Below are 18,574 nucleotides of genomic sequence, written 5' to 3' on the forward strand. Positions count from 1 at the left end.
CTGGTAAGAGTTCTGTTGCTGATGATGCTTAGGATTTAATGGAGGAAGATGCACTCAGGCCCTGCTTGAATTCTTAAAGGGAATCTCCTCCAAGAATGCTTTTCCTGGAGAGATGTGTGGCCAGGTAGCATCCTTACAGGATTAGGTTTGCATTCTCCTATATGCAGGACTTAAAAATGCAATTGCTAATGTAGGCAGCTCTCACAGCACTGCAGGTGAGGACTTTTCAAAAACTGTTTAACATGAGGGAAGCCAGAATGCCGGGTTTTTCACCTGTTCTTTGCTCTTAGTGTTAGGCATGACTTCCCCCTAGTTAACTGTCAGTTTCCTGACAATTTACATTCATTGTCTTTATCCAGGCCAAGTTATATCTTCTGCTGCCAAGAAAAGGCCCTGCATGTTACTTAATGAACCCATTATACATCCTTTTTCCTGTGCTTCTCCTGAGAGCTGAGGGCACGTTCACACTCCCACTTTGCTAACTGCTGCGCTATTCATTACCTCAGCACTGAACCCAAAGGGCTGGGGAGGGGTCGCGGTTGTGTGCCGAGGGGAACAGCGTAGGGTGGGTGAAGCAGCTTCGCGGGCATGAAACACCACGTGTGGAAAGAAAGGGTCGGAGGCTCCTGAAGGCTGCTCTCATTATGAATGGAAACCGAAAGCAGCAGCTGCCACCACGCTGGGTTCCTGAGGCGGGATTTCTTTGTTAGAGGGCCTTTTTCTGGTGTTATTTCTTACACGCACATGGCTAATCTGTGTAGGAAGTGTGACCCTGCTCATCTCGGAGGGCCCTCTGTCCAGAGCCGGCGTAGGTCTCTGCCAGAGCAAGCAACACAGGAAGGTCTCTCTAGGGCGCTGGTAACAAGCGTAGTTTACAAAATAGCAGAACCTCTGGGTCCCCAATTGACATCGGGGGCTAACGAGCTTGCAGTGTAATTAAAAAGCCATGATGAAGTGTTGCAAGGCTGGTCTCTTAAGCTATGGATGGGAGCCAACCTCCTGTGTCCTGGAGTCCAGTGGTCACTTGCCACATATTCATTTCTCTTCTCACATCAAGGGAGAAATCCTTGCGGACTGGCCTTTTGACACCAGAGAGATCCCGGCCAGGTGACCGCAGCTTTCTCCCACTAGCATTTGAAAGCAAGAGACCAAAAGGACAAGAATTGTAGAGCTTGAAACGTCCCCAGAGAACTGCTGACCTACTGAGCTGCACAAACGAAGGAGTGAGCTGTGTCCCTCCTGCCACCTACAGCACAGCCTGCCTTCCCCAGCCTCCAGGCCAGAAATCGAGGCCCATCATCCCCCCTGCTGTCATAACAGGTCTGCTTTAATCCAACCACCTTACAAACACCAGGGTTTATCCTTTGTTTTGAAAATGGTTGGGTGGGCAGGAAAATTAGACTCATTGTTTGGGATTTCCCCAGCTGGGATTTCCCACAACATCCTGTGTGTTTTCTGCCTGTTGAAAAAACAGGCACAAAGTCTTGTGACTTCTCTCAGTCTACTTAATGACAGCAGTGCTGCTGATGTCACTCCTCCAGACTTCAAGCTCCTGATGTTTACTGGACCCAGCACCCAACACTTAGGCTGAACATGCGCCCTTTTCAAACAGAAGATCATAGAATCACAGAATGGTTTGGGTTGGAAGGGACTTTAAAGACCATCTAGTTCCAACCCCCCTGCCATGGGCAAGGGCACCTTCCACTAGACCATGTTGCTCAAAGCCCCATCCAACCTGGCCTTGAGCACTTCCAGGGATGGGGCACCCACAACTTCTCTGGGCAACCTGTTCCAGTGCCTCACCACCCCCACAGTGAAGAACTTCTTCCTTATATCTAATCGAAACCTACTCTCTTTCAGTTTAAAACATTACCCCTCATCCTATCACTACACTCCCTGTTAAAGAGTCCCTCCCCATCTCTCCTGTAGGCCCCCTTTAAGTACTGAAAGGCCACTATAAGGTCTCTCCAGAGCCTTCTCTTCTCCAGAGCCTTCTCTTCTCCAGGCTGAACAACCTCAACTCTCTTAGTCTGTCCTCACAGGGGAAGTGCTCCAGGGATGATCAAGGGATCATCTTGGTGTCCCTCCTCTGGACCCGCTCGAGCAGGTCCGTGTCCTTCTTATATTGGGGGCCCCAGAGCTGAACGCAACACTCCAGGTAGGATCTCATGAGAGCGGAGCAGAGGGGGAGAATCACCTCCCATGATGTGCTGGTCACACTTCTTTTGATGCAGCCCAGGATGAGATTGGCCTTCTGGGCTGCGAGCGCACATTGCCGGCTCATATTCAGTTTTTCATCCCCTTCTCCAGAGGGCTGCTCTCAATCTACTCATTGCCCAGCCTGTATTTGTGCTTGGGATTGCCCTGACTGTTACGGATGCATGCATAACCAAATCCAACAGGTGTTAAACTCAGATTTAGTCTTCAGTAAAAAGTTAGTTAGAAGTCCGGTAACATTTTATAAACCACAGGCTCAATGATGTAAAGAGAATTAATACTACACAGCCGACTCAAGAATCCCCAAGATTTAAAGTGATGGCTCCAAAACGTGCGTGTCGCTCACCTAAAAGCTGAGGGCTCTCTCCCTCGAGGAGTTGCCTCGGCCGAGGGGGAGTCCCCGACAGCAGACCCGCTGCTCCGGGGAGGACTGATTCCAGCGTGTCCTCCGGCGGGACCCCCTTTATACCCCGTCAAATCTGACCTGTGGTCATTTAATTCTATTGGCCAGGAGGGTCACCTCCGTGTACCTGGCATGTCTCGATTGGCCAGTTCAAATTTCAACCTGCGGCCTCCAGGGTTTAGGGTTTTTTTTCCTTCCCCTTCTCCCTGCCTGGAGAAGTTTCGTTTCCTGCTGGCGGGAGGGGGGGGGGGGGGGGGGGGGGGGGAGTGTACTGCCACACCGACCCGTCTGCAGGACCTTGCACTTGGCCTTGTTGAACTTCACGAGGTTCACACGGGCCCACCTCTCCAGCCTGTCAAGGTCCCTCTGGACGGCATCCCTTCCCTCCAGCTTGTCGACCGCACCACACGGCTTGGTGTCGTCGGCAAACTTGCTGAGGGTGCACTCAACCCCGCTGTCCACGTTGCCGACAAAGATGTTAAACAGCACCGGTCCCAGTACTGACCCCTGAGGAACGCCACTCATCACTGGTCTCCACTTGGACATCGAGCCATTGACTGCAACTCTTCGAGCGCGTCCATCCAGCCAATTCTTTATCCACTAAGTGCTCCATCCATCAAATCCATGTCTCTCCAACTTAGAGACAAGGATGTCATGCGGGACAGTGTCAAATGCTTTGCACAGTTCCAGGTAGATGATGTCAGTTGCTCTTCCCTCATCCATCAATGCTGTAACCCTGTTGCAGAAGGCCACCAAATCTGTCAGGCACAATTTGCACTTAGTGAAGCCATGTTGGCTGTCATCAATCACCTCCTTATTTTCCATGTGCCCTAGCACAGTTTCCAGGAGGATCTGCTCCACGATCTTGGCGGGCACAGAGGTGAGACTGACTGACCTGTAGTTCCCCGGGTCTTCCTTTTTTCCCCTTGTTAAAAATGGGGGTTATGTTTCCCCTTTTCTAGTCAGTGGGAACTTCACTGGACTGCCACGACTTCTCAAATATGATTGATAGTGGACCTGCAGATGCATCTCATCAGGTCCTGTGGACTTGTGCACCTTCAGGTTCCTCACCCAGACAAGACACCTTTTCTTGACACATGAGCTGGTGAGGTTGAAACTCTGAATCCTTCCAGTTTGTTCAAGGGGCACAGCTCCGGAACTGCACATCGCTTCGCTAACCTTCCTCAGCTGGCACAGTGCAGATGAGACACAGGCATGGAGTGGTGAAGGCTTAAAACCACACAGAAAGTCAGCACAGAGGCATTCATGTCATTCACTCCTTATTTTATGGAATGCTGCTATACCAGCATCAGATGTTCACACTAGTACTGCAGGCTAAGGAAGTGAGCTACAGCTACAGAAATGAAATCCTAGTTCCTACAATTCAATGTACATTATCTTCACCCCTTCTTGGCTATTTATTGTAATTTCTCTTCACAGTGAATCTAAAGAAACAACGTAAAATATGGAGAAAGAAGGGCTATGTATTGGGGCTGTATCAAGATCGATTTATTTGTATCTCAGATAGTTCAGATGGGCTCCAAGTGTTCCAGCAAAAGAGAAATTGAAGTCAGGCGCTTTAACACCTAGATTTTTATCTCATCTCAAGATCACCTTCCCTCAGCTCCTGGCTTCCTCTTTAATCATGAACCATGGGAATGAACGCAAGGGAAACAAATGGTAACTCCACCAACAAAAAGAAAAAAATAATTAATTACTTTATTTTTTTTTTTTTTTTTTTTAGTTCAGTTGGCCATCTGAGGTGCTAAAATCTCAACACCAACGAAGCAAGTGTGCATAAAAACAAAGATAAAACACAACCAAACAGAGAAAACAGGCTGGAACAGAGTTGGGGTTTTTTTACAGGTAGGGTATACGCTTTTCTGTTAACACTCCATACATGCCAACCATAAAAGCCTTGAACAATCTGAATATCAGAGTTCACTTTCATACAAAAGGGAAGATGCCAGAGCAGATCCCTTCCCCTGGATTAGACTTCACACACACACACATGCACGCACAGATACAGAGTATTTAAATTACTGCAATGCCATGACAACGTGGCATGCTCCCCTTCACATCTGCTTTCAGCGACGTCCTCATCCGCCCAGCTACCCTGCCTATAGCAGTACTCTGAGCAATCCAAAAGCAGGAACTTTTAGAAAGCTTCTAATCTCTGTTATTTTGCAACGGTCAGAAGCCAGCAATCTCCTTCTCTGTGAACTATATACAGGCTGGTTTTTAGTATGCTTTAGAGTTCTCTTTATTGCAGACAGCGATGACTGAAATTCCCATAAAGCCATATTGTGGCTTTTCAGTTTGTACACAGGAGATTTTATAATGCAACACCTTTGTCATCCACTGGTGTCTGGTGTAAACACTTAATTGAAAACTCATTTTAAAAGAATGTTAACCAAACAAGGTATAGCTGTGCACATTTTAGGAACAGCTGCTAAGAAAATGGAACTGCCGGCTGCTCTAGATCATGCAGTCTAGACCACTTATAATACTTCATAATGTTCAGGATTAGGATGTATAAAAATATTAAAAACCACCAGAGTGCACACAAATGTGGTGACTAGCTCTATGCAAGCACCGTGTTCTAAAAGAGGCCTAGGCATTGCACAAAACTCAGATTCTTGACCCTGGGGGTAACCCAAGGATCCACTGGTGTCTTTACATACAAACAAATATTTACATAAAATGCAGAGACGGATAGAGAGAAGGACAGACTTTTAAAACTTGCGGTTTGCTCTAAAATATGTTCAGCAACGCAGTTTGTAACATGCCCTAGTGAGACCATGGGGTATTGGTTAACTGAAAGAAGGAATATGTCTGGAAGTTGGAGCTGAAACATCTTGTCACCTCCCCACACATTAGTTCTTTGAAGCTCAGGATTTTACAGCCATTTGTGAGTTTTAATGAAAACATGGTTAAAAGGAACAGAACAGTTAAAAAAAAGAATTGTACTGTGAAAACAGCAGAGTAGTTGTTTTGGCAGTCCTCACTCCCCCATCCCATTTGCCTCCCAGGTGTTTCCAGGAGGTGGTATCCCCCTCCCTTCCCCATAGGGGACTGAAGTGCTTGCCCCATCCTCAGTGTGCTCATTTCAAAATGAACACAGGCTAGGTTCCAAGCTCGGCTCTCCTCCTACCTACTGCAGGGAGGAAGCGGCCAGCCCCTGGTATGGACCGTGTCACGTGGGGATGGATGCCCTTGCGTGCCCACTTCTCGCAAGCTGAGGGCCTTTTCGCTACCCTCATACACAAAATGGACACGGGTCATTAAATGCACATGGCTGAGTCATGTGCTGCTGCCCACCCGGGCAGCACAAAGAGCTAGAACATCCTACTTGGATTCTGATACAAATAAGGGATCTTGTGGTCACAAGAGCCTTCTTCAGCTTTAAAAATATAAAATTTGAATTAAAAATATTCAGATAGTAAAAAAAACCCAGTATCTGATATGCAAGTCATATTCTTAAAGTGCAACGGAACAGCAAATACAAGTTGTGCCTTTTACAACCATTTGTAAAAAAGGCCTTTTAACATTCCCTTTCGTGTAGTTTTAATTAATTTGCATGTGCGATGTTAGCTCTTCATATTCATTCTCACTGCTGGAGGCCTTCAGCATAACCTAAAGAGTTCAGGTTTAGAATATGCAGTTTTCCCCTGCAGTAGGGCATTACACCCTCAAGTGATACCACTCTTCAGTATTGCAAAGATCTGGCCAGTGTCCCCCAGTATGAAAGGGAAAAGTCGTAATCTGGTATTTCTTCTTCAGGATTTCTTTCTGTTCTACAGCTCACATTCAATGATCTTTTGTTAGCAGTTAGATGTGGTCCATATACCTAGTGCACTATAAAATGGACTGAGGCCAATTCTCTCCACAAGACAGTTTACAACAAACTATGTTTTCTAGCTTCTCTCTTTCTTCCCTCCTCCTCTCCAGCTTCCAGTGGCCCCTGAAATGCAGACTATGTAAACTACCGTTGCCAATTTGACTTGTGCAGCTCGTCCCTGCACTGGCAAATGGGGGGAATTCTGTTGGACATCCTGTGGATAAGCCAACACTCTGTGATGCTGGTATAGCAGGTACCACTTGCTAACATGCACAATTACGAAGTAGCACTGCAGCTGCCTGCCTGCTTGGTTTCAGGAGCATCTGGATTTAATTTGTAATGCCTTAGCAGAAAACACTAGGGGGGGGGGGGTAAAGGGGGAACACTTGAGGCAGAAAAACCATGTTTCCACAGTTAATAACCAGCACTGCTCAGAGTCTCTGGGGACAGTCCTACCCATTCTTCCTCAGCCTGAGGTATGCTCCTGAGTCAGAGGTGAATTCAAATAGACCCTGGCTTACAGAAGACCTCTCTGAAGGAGGTAGAGAACCAACAGCAAGAAACCATGCTAAATTCTGTCCTGGAGCAAAAGATTAAAGGATGTTCAGCCCTGCTTGGGTGCCTTGCACCAACAGCATAAGTTCAGGCTGAAAGAGTCAGTACACTGTATGAATATGCTTGGGAACAGGACACTTTCACAAAGACATTGGAGAGCAGGCTTAGTACTTCTTTAACAAGAAGAGAACATAGTCAACCTCCCGAGGGGGGAAAACCTCTTAACACATCATGTTAAGGGTGGGACACGTACCCAATGCACAGTGCTATTTCAGCTCTGCCGGGACAAGTTAAGGACATAGTGTGCTGAGGGAATTCGTCAGTGAACGGCGCTGAATTGCTCAGTGCATATCCTGCTCATTGGTTAACGATTACAATGAGTACCCTCCTGGCTGAAAAGCAGCAGCTTCACTAGCTGAGCCAAAAGGAGCTTCTTCCATCAGATGCAGCAGGAAATGTGCTATTTTTGTTTTCATGGAAGTCCCTCTAGCTGTATCTCAGGAGTGTGTGTCCCCTCCTTCAGTGAGAAAGAGACATATGGGATATTTCTACCTCACAGCTTTGGCTTTCTTATTATAAAAATGTAAAATTTAAATAAATTATAGGTTTATTAGTCCAACAGAGGGAATCTAGGATGCAGAAGAAAAGTATGCTAGGAACACAAAGAGATTCTTACAACTCCATGAGTGCACAGGATTTTGTCATAAAGGAAAACTCCTAGGGCAGGATACATCCATGGGTACATAAAGGCTGTCCTTGCTGTGAAGCAGGGACCAATCCGCAGTAGTGTCTTTCTCTAACAGAGTTAAAACACTCCCTCCACAATCAAATATATGTAAAAATCAAATTATTAATAAGAACACTAATAAATAGCCACAGGTAACAACGTCCAGTAATTTAGAAGTGGAAGTTGTAGGATGCAGCAGGCACACACCCATCACTCATCCATTTTTTTCCTAAAAGATACAAAAATGAATCTTCTTTCAAGTATTAAAAAAATAAGTTAATTGACATAAAAGGGTCAAAGTGACTGAGGGCCCAGGCAGGTCTTAAGCTTTGTTTCCAATGTGCAAAAACAAAATACAGAGGAAAAAAATAAAAACACTGAAAAGCCTTAATGGTGGTTCAGTCACTTAAGGGCTTCTCCCTTTTAGGGGCCTAACAGCCAGGGAATGCTGCCTCTTAACACCCCTGCCCCAGCACACACTTACCACTGTCCCACAGTCAGTATTTTCCAGTGTCAAAACAGTCACAACAAAAACAGAACAAAGAAGCCCACCAGCCTCTGAGCTGTGGCCATGAAGACTAAGGCCAGCAGTAGCTGTCTCTCCAGTGTGTAGCAAAGCAGAAGGGCATCTTCCCTCTCTCTTCTTCTCCCCTTTTTTCCCCATAAGATGATGATTTAGGAGGCTGTGATAGGGAGAGAGTCCCCTGATGCCCCAATCTCTCTAAAAACCAGGAGGCAGAGAGTTTCATCACACATACTAGTAGTATCTTTTCTGTCTCATATTTCTTTATATCCATGCGTAATGATCAACTGCAGGTTTCTTTGGTGGGGAGGAAGACTAAAGAAAAGAAGGTGTTGCCCTGGGCTTCTGGAGCTCTCTCTTGACAGCTGACTCCACCATACAGGCTGCTACAGGCTGCTGTGGTTTTCCAGAGAGGGTTGCCACTTCCCTCCCTTCTATTAGAACTGGTGTAGTAAAAACGGGAAAGGAATGGACTGCCATAAATCCAGTTTAGTTAAGGGTACTTCTTCCCTTAACCTCCATCCCCACACATGGATTATTCCTCTCCCTCCTACCACACACACAAAAATATGGTCCATTGTATAGGACCTGCAGGAGACTCCACAGTCTCAACTCATTATCTTCAGCTTGGCTTGCAGACATGTAAAACTTAAGCTTCTGGAACCAACACACTTATCAAAAGGCTTCTGAGTGCTTCAAACCAAATCCCTGCATGCTGTCGGACCCTTTGGAGGTTTCCCCTTCAACATCTTCGTATCCACGTAATTCTGGCGAACTCGGGGTAGGCCAACTGGACAACACAGACCAGCAGAGGTAAATGTGTTAAGCTCAGGACCAGTTCAAGCTAAAACCTTTGGAAAGCATGACTGCCTCCAGGTCCTTGTCTTCTTCTTTTTCTCGAAGCCGTTGCTCCTCAAGGAGAGCGACGAGAGAATCTCTCTGCTCGACTACTTCCAGCATCTCATTCAGGATCCTCTTCTCCTCTGAGAGCTCCTCATCTGTCTTCAGATGATCTACAGAGATATCAAAAACTATCAGCATACACAAGGCTAGAAATATGCACATACAATCTACAGAATGTTCCCTTTTGCTCTCACCTTCTACTGCCATCCTCTCCCGGAGTTCCTGCTGTAATCGACTCTGCCTGTCTTCCAGTTCTAGCTCCCGAGCACTGAAAGGGAAATATCAGGAATCCAAGTTCTGGGTATATTAAAATACTCCATACATTGCTTCACATCCATTCTCAATTTCTGCTCCCCTTCTAGATATCTGCTATGCATTTTACCAATCTGTTTTGGAACAACTCTTGAAACACCGGAGAGATATAACTATATTTTTTAAAGATTTAAATGTACTTTCACCATCTCACGTTCTCTGCCTTCAGCTAGGAAGTGCAATACAGAAAGTTATGCGGATTATAGGTGGGATTAAATCTAAAACAGCGTGTAGGAACAAACAAATCTGCAATCACTGCAAAATTATACTTTACCTCTATGTATCTCCTGCCACTTCCCACTCTAAAGACAAAGTCGCTTATCAACTAAGGACATGTCAGGCCATTGCCTTTTCAGATTACAATGCAGACAACACTTTGGGGCTTTTCTGACACAGGCACTAAGATGACCAGCCTCCACGCTGCCTGGGTCAGCTGACATATTCAGAAATGAATTTCAGTGAATTTGCAGCATGGGGACTCAGAAAGTTCCCCAATTCCGTTAACAGGAAAAAAGCCTTATCATCTGAGCCCAAATGAGAGGCACTGGGGTCCCACTACAGGCAGAGGGCCACATGGCAAAGGTGACTGAATTAAACACTTCTGGCTACACTTAAAAGTGGACTACCAAAACCAGAAGGAGTCAAACATTATTTCTGCATAGCTCGAAAACACTTGTGTAAACAAAGACATGTTTTATCCAAGAACAGCTTGGGAAGGGCTCAGAGCTTTAAACACACATCCGTACTTCTGCATGTGCATAAACAGTTGGAACTTTCATTCCTTATTGCATTATTCCTTCTTCTACCACTCCTCTGAAACATACTCAGATTCGTAACTCAGCCAAGAATCAGCCTAGGAGACTGCTGACCTCCTGTCATTATGGGGAAGACAGTACTGACAGATCTTCCAATACTATAAGTAACACTGTAATCCCCCTTTTAAAGCTTTGCAGATTCACTCACAATATCATCAGTTCAGACTCATAGCGAACCAAGGCATTCTTCTCCTGCACCAGCTTGAACCACTCCTGCATCAGCTTGGGATCATCCTTCTTACCCATGCCTGCCAAAAAAGAAACCTGGTAAGTTTTCAGGTAACGCCCTGTGATCCTTACAAGCCCAAACTGCAAAAACAACAATGGGGCAAAATGTGCAAAGAAAGCCGAGCAAGATGCTGCCAGAGCACTCCCAAGCCGGGTCCATTCAGTTTGCCTAGAGTACACAGAAGAGTGGAAGTCACCTCCAAAAGGATTCTCTTCTCTTTAGAGCCCGATTTTTTTTTTTCCCTTTCTGTTTTTCTTGTGATTGCTTGTTTCTTCCTCATTCTTAATGCAGAAAGCCCAGATTTCTGTAAGTATTTCACTTTTCCTTTCATTAGAAGAGCATTATAGATCCTCATGCCAGCTACTTAAACGTATGCTCATCAGAAACAGATTCAATTGCTACTCCATGTGTTTTACCTTTATTTTCTTCAATTGCACGTCCTCAATATTTTCTTTTACTGGCCAAAAGTAACATCTTGTCTTTTCTTTTTTCAATAGCTAAATAAATCTTTCCTGACTGCTCCTCCTAGCCACGTATACCTATCCATCTTGAAGATCCCCTCTGCACAGTGAACACAGAAACTACTTCTACTGTATTGCACATCAGCACTGGAAAGAAAAAGAATCCCCAGACACGTTTGCTAATATCAAAGCAGAATAAAAATACCTTGGGCCTTGGCCACCTAGTACAGAACTCTTAGTTGTTATTTCATTTATTTTAAAACCCACTCCTAAACTTACTCAGTAGTCTACTGATGAATCTCTTATCTGTCAGGAGTTATATGGAATAAATCGCAGAAAGCTGTTCCCAAAGCCTTCTGTTGAAATTTACCAAATGCAAGAGCTTACCAGGGAAGCTCCTCCTAGCAATCTCCTGGTCTGGACCACTGATTCCACACTGAACTACCTGCAGATGAATGCTGTGACTTATATCAGACACCCTCAAGGACACTAGCAATGTGCCTGCCTGCATGGAATTGGAGGCAGGAGCAAGGCCTCAAATCAAGCTCAACAGTATTTTTGGGTTGCTGCATCCTATCAGCTTGCACTGCATGTAACCTAGGCATCCTAAAGTAACTAACACCCCTGTCTAAGTTTGGTATTAAGGATACGTACTATCTATATCAAAATCAAAAACTCTCAAATAGTCATCTTGATGCTAAAAATAATCAAGCAGCAAGCTTACTATTCAAACTCTGGGAAAACACTTCACAAATACCACATTAATGGCTAGTTAATTCAGACCTGTGCCCTGCCTCCATCCTTAAGAGCTCAGAGAAGTGCTGCACTGGAGCTAAACAAAGGAGAGCCTGCAACTCCTAGTAACCTGCAGCTCAGGCTGAGAATACCTGCCTTTGAAAAATAGTAATAGCAGACCCTTGGGGAATACCAGACCCAGTTGTACCACCCTAAGAGCCTCCGGCTCTGTGGACTTTATACCAGTGTGTTGCTCAGTTCCAAGCATTCCTTTCTGAGCATCTCTGCACAATATGCCCATGTGGCGACAGGAGAGGGAGACTGTACATGCAGATGTCCAGTGCTGTGGCGCCATGAAAACACTGGGAAGTCTCCCCATCCTTTCCAATGCCAGGATGTATAGAAAACAAATGCCTCTAAGAAAAAGCCAAAAACACAACGCTACTGACCTATGAAATACACAAGTATTTTTAAACAGCCAATGAGCAGAGGAATAATGGGAGGATTGGAGAGGGAGCACCGACAACTGATGTGAGGGAGCACCATGGAAAGCAGAGTAAGTGGTTAGCAAAATTACACCATGAACACACAAAAACAACCCCTTCCCCCATGCCTTGGCAATGGAAACTCTACAGCAAACTCCATTTGGGACAGTTAAAGAATGCACTCAGCAAGACAGATGAGGGAAAACTGATCTAGCTTAAGGTTTGTTGGTTTTTAAAGAAACCAGTCCTTATAAAGACACAGTATTCCTTTAATCCATATATACTAATTAAAAGGCCATATTTAAGGAAGCAGATTATCTTCCCTTACCCCACCTTCCAAACATCTTTCAGGAGGAATAGAGAAATTGAAGCCACCAAATGAAAACAGAAACTTTTAAGTGTGATGTTACTGCTCCCACCGCTGCTGCCCAACATCCCTCCCAGTTGCTACACCTTCCCTAGCACAGCTGGGACTAGCAAAAGGGATACTGTACCTTTAATAACCTGCCACAGGCTCAGAGAAGCTGGTTACCAGGTTACTACTGAGAAGGTTGGTTTGGGGACACAGCAAGAAAAAGGCTGAGGGCCTTGTGGTCACTAGCTGACTAGTGCTGCTACGACAACCCAGCTGTGGTCAAGGAGAACAGGGAGCGTGTGAGGTTACGTTACCTTCATGGGCACAGCAAGGGCAGAAGGAGAGAGGTCTACGACGTGGTGTCCCGGCATTGGGCTCAACTTCAATAGGACCAAACGAGGAAGAGGAAGAGGCAGGAGAGGAAGAGGAAGTTGGAAGTGGAACGGAAGAGGAGGAAAGGGGTGAAATAAAAGACAAGCAAAGGACAAAAAGCATAAGAGTGAGAAAGAAAGGAAACACAAGAAGAAAAGAAAAGAAAAAATACAAGAAATGGAGAAGCAGAAACAAGGGATACAGTCTACAGATGAATAATGTCCCTAATAAGCACAGATAACAGGTAAGAGGTAGACTGAGGTACTGGCGAACTCTTACTGAGCTGTACAAATACCAGGCAGGAGGTTATTATTACGGTACTTTTTCCTAACATACATTTTTCAATCACATGGTCTTTAACCAAAAGGTTTGTGAACAAGATGTCAGGACGAGCAGAGATGAATATTTAACTCCTGCTGATAAATGTCAAATTTCAAGCAGGGTTACAAAAAGTCTCGCCTGCATGCATAAGACACCAGCTGTAAGCAGCCACCCTACCTTAAAGCTTTATCAGTACCATGCTCTTAATACCATGGCAGCATCCACTGATGGTGAAAGCGTCCTTTTTAATGGAAAATAATTTCTTCAGACAGGGAACATCACGGGAAGAATCTGATTAACGTGGAACCAGCCTGCCAGGATCTGCTGCGTCAAGTATGGTGAGTACACATGTACTCAACTGTACTGTTGTGCTTAGAAGGGAAAAGGCTTTTACGTGGATAAAAAAAGTGATTCACATCAGGGTCTGCAGGGGCAATGAGCAACTGAGGGCTTTGCAGAGTTAAAATGGTAAATTTAAAGCTCTCCCTTGACATTCTCATTTCACAAAGCATTTTAAAGCTTACAAGTTCTGTTAGTATCGGCGACTTATTGAATCTTTTTCATCACCCAGTGAAGGACAAACATTTCTCATCTCTAAAACGGTTCAGCTGTTTTAACACTGAGAATTTGCTTTTCAGCTGTACTTAATATTACAGAGATAAACAGAAGGAAATAACCAACATCACTAATAGTTACAGGAGAACATATACACCAGGAAGGTGATGAGCCTGAAACATCAGAGCTAGCAGAATGGAACATTTACTGCTCTCAATGCACAACCGCATTTATAAAGAGGAGGCATTTCTGTGTTGGGAAAAGGCATAAACTCCACAACAATAATATGGTAAGAATAACACTTATTTTGGAGAAGTCAGCAGAGCTTGATATATGTGGTTTGGAGACAGCTTTACAGAACTAGACTACCAGTGAACTGGGAAGGCTTTAGAAGGGACCATCACAGAACTAGACCAGCACACAGAGGACACGCTGGAGTGAGAGGGAGAGCACATCAGCTTCAAAGCCTGTGACTGAGCAGCGTGGCTTTCTCAGACAGGAAGAAACCTCTGTACTGGGAGCAGGAAGGGGCAACATTAGGAGAGGTGCCACAGTTGGCCATATGACAGTTACAAATAAAGGATCGTACCAACATCAGTTGACAGTACCAGAACCTTAATTCTAGTTGTTCAGAATTTTCTGACTTCTTCATTTAAAATGGAAGAATATTAGGGCTTTTTTTTCTATGATTGCCATTTCGCAGGTTAGGTTACAAAAGCAAACACAAACAAGAAAAACCCCAAACCGCAAAGGCACTGTGAAGAATAAGCTTCCACACAAAGCAGAGCATTTAGTGCATGATACCTGTTATATTATTTTATTTCACATCCTATCTTATTCAGCATGAATTCTTCTATATATGCTTTAATTCTCTAACTTGGTCCTGGGGGGGGAGCAGGAGACAGACATATAATTATATGGAAAAATCCACTTCAATTTTTCAGGGTTTGAGATTTCATTCAGAATTTTGTGTCTCTGTGTGTGTGTGTGTGTGTGTGTATGGAATGTTGATAACTCAAAAGCAGCTATATTTATACATTTCAAACCATGGACATACAGACTTGGTGAGGAATTCCCAATTTGCCGTATTTGATCTGAAAATAAATATCTGGTATGTGAAAATGCCATTCATCTCATTGTGACATGACCACTAACTACTAACTTGTCATCACTAAGCAAAGGGGCTGATCCTAGGAGAAGATACCATCTTTGGTCTTCAGCAAAAAGCCACAGGACTTACATAGCAGAAGGCTGTAATACTGAACCCACTCGCTGCAATTGTGTTTTCTTCCTTTGCTCTTAGTTGTGCTATTTTTTAGCAGAAATATTATTTTCCCACTCTTGCCTAAGGAAAACATGTCCTTGAATCAAATTACAAAGTCCATGGTATCTATAATAATCCTGCTACTGGAAATGTTAACGTTGCTTTTCAGTAAGGTAATTAACATAACCTGTACTATTAAGAACCTTTCCAGTTACTCCAGATGTAAATTATAGTTGCATCAATGAATACATATGATTGTTACAATTGCTTTGGAAGTCCAGCCCAGGATGATTAGCAAGGCTTTAAAAAGCGTTCCTTATGTACTGGAGGTCCTAAACAGTGAAGACAGAGTAAAGTGCAACCTGAAAACTTACCTCTTCTAGTTCTCTAAAGCTGTGAAAACTACACCAATTATTATGCTCTAAAATACATATAATGCAGTAGAATTTGAAACATACTTTTTTTAAAATTCTCTAAGGTGACAGTCATGAAAACTGCCTCCCCACCCTTGCTAATAAAGAGTATCGATACATGTGGTACAGATACTACAAGCAGACTGAAACAGGAACTTGGTAACTTTAAGAGGAAAACTATTTTATCGTATTTCCTGAACTGGAGAAATATTTTTCGCTGACGGAATACACTTAAAGATTTGTCACTATGTCACACATTTCGCTATTCCTTCAGGTGAACTCTTTCAAGAAAAGGCCTCTTAACTGTTTCAGAAACAGAGAACCATGGAAAAAAAAAAGATCGTTTTGATAAATGGAAAAAGCATTCCCTCAGCCAGCTGATGAGTTTAGACAGTGATGTGTATCGTCAGATCGTTCACATTCCTGTCAAGGTTAATTTTTTAAAAAATACAACTTCACAGCAAGAGCTCTCACTTTGTATATTTATGTTTAAAGATAACCCTGGGAAAAGGCTGAACTCATCATCCAGCACTATTAAAAAGGAGACCTATACAATACCCTTGTTCACAGTATGGTGTCAAAAACCATCTCATCTACCTCGCCCTTATCACTTGTCCGACTGCATAATGGAAATCCTTACATGTCTTCTTATTTCTCCCAAAGCCATCACCAATCCTACAGTATATAGAATTATTGTTATATTATTATTTAGAGAAGAGAAATCACCACTTCATGGGCTCATTAAATTAAAAGCTTGATCATCACTGCAAGACAATTTTCCTGGCCACGGAGTCAGGGCCAGTGGGAAAAAATTTTGATAAGCAAGTAAAAAACCAAAACAAAACAAAACCCAATCCCCTTTCTGTTTAAATTTCCTCCACCACCAAAAATACCAGGCCAGGTCTGGCAACACAGGTCTTCATCCACAGCATGGGAAGAGTGCTGCCGGCAGCAGCAATACAAGCTACCCACTGCCCCACTGAGGCAGTTCGCTCAGAAGAAGCTGAAGGGTAAGAGAAGAACCATTTCTGTGACGATTCACTTCTCAGGTTCCCTCTGTGCTGTCAGCAAGAGTCTGAGGTGTGACCATAGGTTCTGGACAGAAAATTATGACTTTTTTTTTCCCCAGAGAGGCAAACCCACCAACAGACTTTGTTAATCACCAGTTGTTCCTTTTCAATGCCACAAGGCAACTTTTCTGAAATGCACGTAAAGCCTTCAAAGCAGAGCTCAGCAGCCCAAGTAGCAGAGGCAAGCAGAGGCATTCAGCAGGGCGCACGGGGTGACCGCTATGGAGCCAGGAGCTGCAGCATGTTGAGGAAAGGACCATGACCCAGCTCCCGAGCACACTGAACATTCTGGAGAGGTAGAAGCTCTGCCTTGCAGATTAGGCACATCCCATCAATAAAGTGACAGGAATTATCTTGCCTCTGTGAAAAGAAGCCTTCGCCAGATCTTTCTGGGAAATCTTTCATGCAGTCATGACAAGAAAGACCTTGTTTGTCGTGGTACCCTTGAGAGATTGCAGACTTTGCAACCGTGGTGGAAACCAAAAGCCAGGCCAAGAATAAATACTGTAGCTCATGACCACCAAAACAGGGAACAGAGATTGTATAGCCACCATGAAAACATACCTTCCTTTTCACTGTATGTTGTTCTTTATTACACAAGCTACACTGGACTGTTGTCATCTTTTCTACTTTTGATTTTCCTATTGTTTAAAGAGCAATACTTCAGGACTGGTTTTGCCCTTTTCTGCTGTAGCTGCATAACATTTCTTCATAATCTGAAGCACAGTAGTAAAAATGATCAATCAGGATGAAGAAAGCACAGCAGAAAGTTTGGGGTGGCAGACACCATTATCCCAAGCTACGGCTCACATTGATGCCCTTCACTATTTGCCCATGTCCTGTGGTGTGAGAGCTGTGATGATTTCTGAGTAGTGAGCCACTGCAAATCAAAATGACTTGAACAGATACACCACAGACCAAATGGGATCACATCCTTTGTAAGCTTTGCATCCGATGACTTTGATTTCTATATTGCCAAGTAACCAGGGCAGTTTGGAAATCAGTAACACTGGGCAGGAAATCCAGCTCTGAGGCTAATCTCAGCTCTCACGCTGCCACTTGACCTCACAAGCTAAGAGCATGATACTTTAGAAATTCTTATTCTACTAACAACTTCCAACACCCATTTAGCAGGCAGACTAGGAACTCTAATTTTAACTTGGTGCTTAAAATAAGGATCAGTCCAAAAGAGATCAGTAAGAGAAACTGTGCAGTGATCACAGGAAATATCCTTTTTCCCACCTTTTAAAAATCAGTTATGGTCAGAAACCTGAGTACTGAAAAATAAAGCATTCCAACTTTCCTATTTGGTGCAGCTGTTCAACAGCAGCAGCATTGTAAAAGAGCAAGAATACAGAAAGCCACCTCTTGGAGAACAGTATCCACACAACTGCAGGTATTACAAAGTTGAGGGCACAGATTCTGACAATTATCCCATAAGCACATCACTCATTATGTCTGACCTAACAGTTTACTAAAACTGTGTCCAACCCAATATCCTCTAAAGCACAATCACTAGAAGAAACCTGGGGAAAACTCATAGACCACTGAATTGTCATGCAAACTGAACCACACCTTTATTTATCCAGCAGAAGGCGGGTTGGGGTGGGGGTGGGTGGGGAGGAGGAGCAGGGAGGGGAAAGAAAACTAGGGAAAGCAATGGTTGGAGCAGAATATACACACAAATGACTGCACAGAAATCTTCTGCTTCTACTAGACCTCAAGGCACTTCAAAATGTAGTCAGAATTAGTACAGTCCTGCACTGACCCTGTCGCCCAAGACTGTTAGTTTTTGTGTGCAGTTGTGAGACGTGTGCAGAAAGAAGCAAGTAAATGGTAACTGCTTTGCTTCCACTACCTAAAAAGTACTTTAATTATACTTAACAAGTTCTGCTTATCAAGTGCTCTTTCCTGCTCCAAATTTACAGCAAAGAAAACATGTTACCAATTCACTTCAGTGTCAAAAGCAGCTGCAGACTGCGAAAACAATGTTTATCTTAAAACTCCACTCCTCTTCC

The 18,574-nt window shown here is 44.0% G+C and overlaps 1 protein-coding gene across 1 annotated transcript in view; it reads right to left on the reverse strand.

The window, feature by feature from the left end:
* Window positions 1-4,321: 4,321 nt before the first annotated feature.
* The window catches only part of MICAL3 (microtubule associated monooxygenase, calponin and LIM domain containing 3), a 165,226-nt gene continuing 150,973 nt past the window's right edge, over window positions 4,322-18,574 (reverse strand). Inside the window, 4 exon segments of the mRNA XM_041129681.1 lie at window positions 4,322-9,279; window positions 9,364-9,437; window positions 10,445-10,544; window positions 12,876-12,941. Coding sequence (XP_040985615.1) covers window positions 9,095-9,279; window positions 9,364-9,437; window positions 10,445-10,544; window positions 12,876-12,941 — 425 coding nt within the window. The 3' untranslated portion in view covers window positions 4,322-9,094.

Source organism: Aquila chrysaetos, chromosome 17, assembly GCF_900496995.4.
Source record: "Aquila chrysaetos chrysaetos chromosome 17, bAquChr1.4, whole genome shotgun sequence".
NCBI classification, from domain to species: domain Eukaryota; kingdom Metazoa; phylum Chordata; class Aves; order Accipitriformes; family Accipitridae; genus Aquila; species Aquila chrysaetos.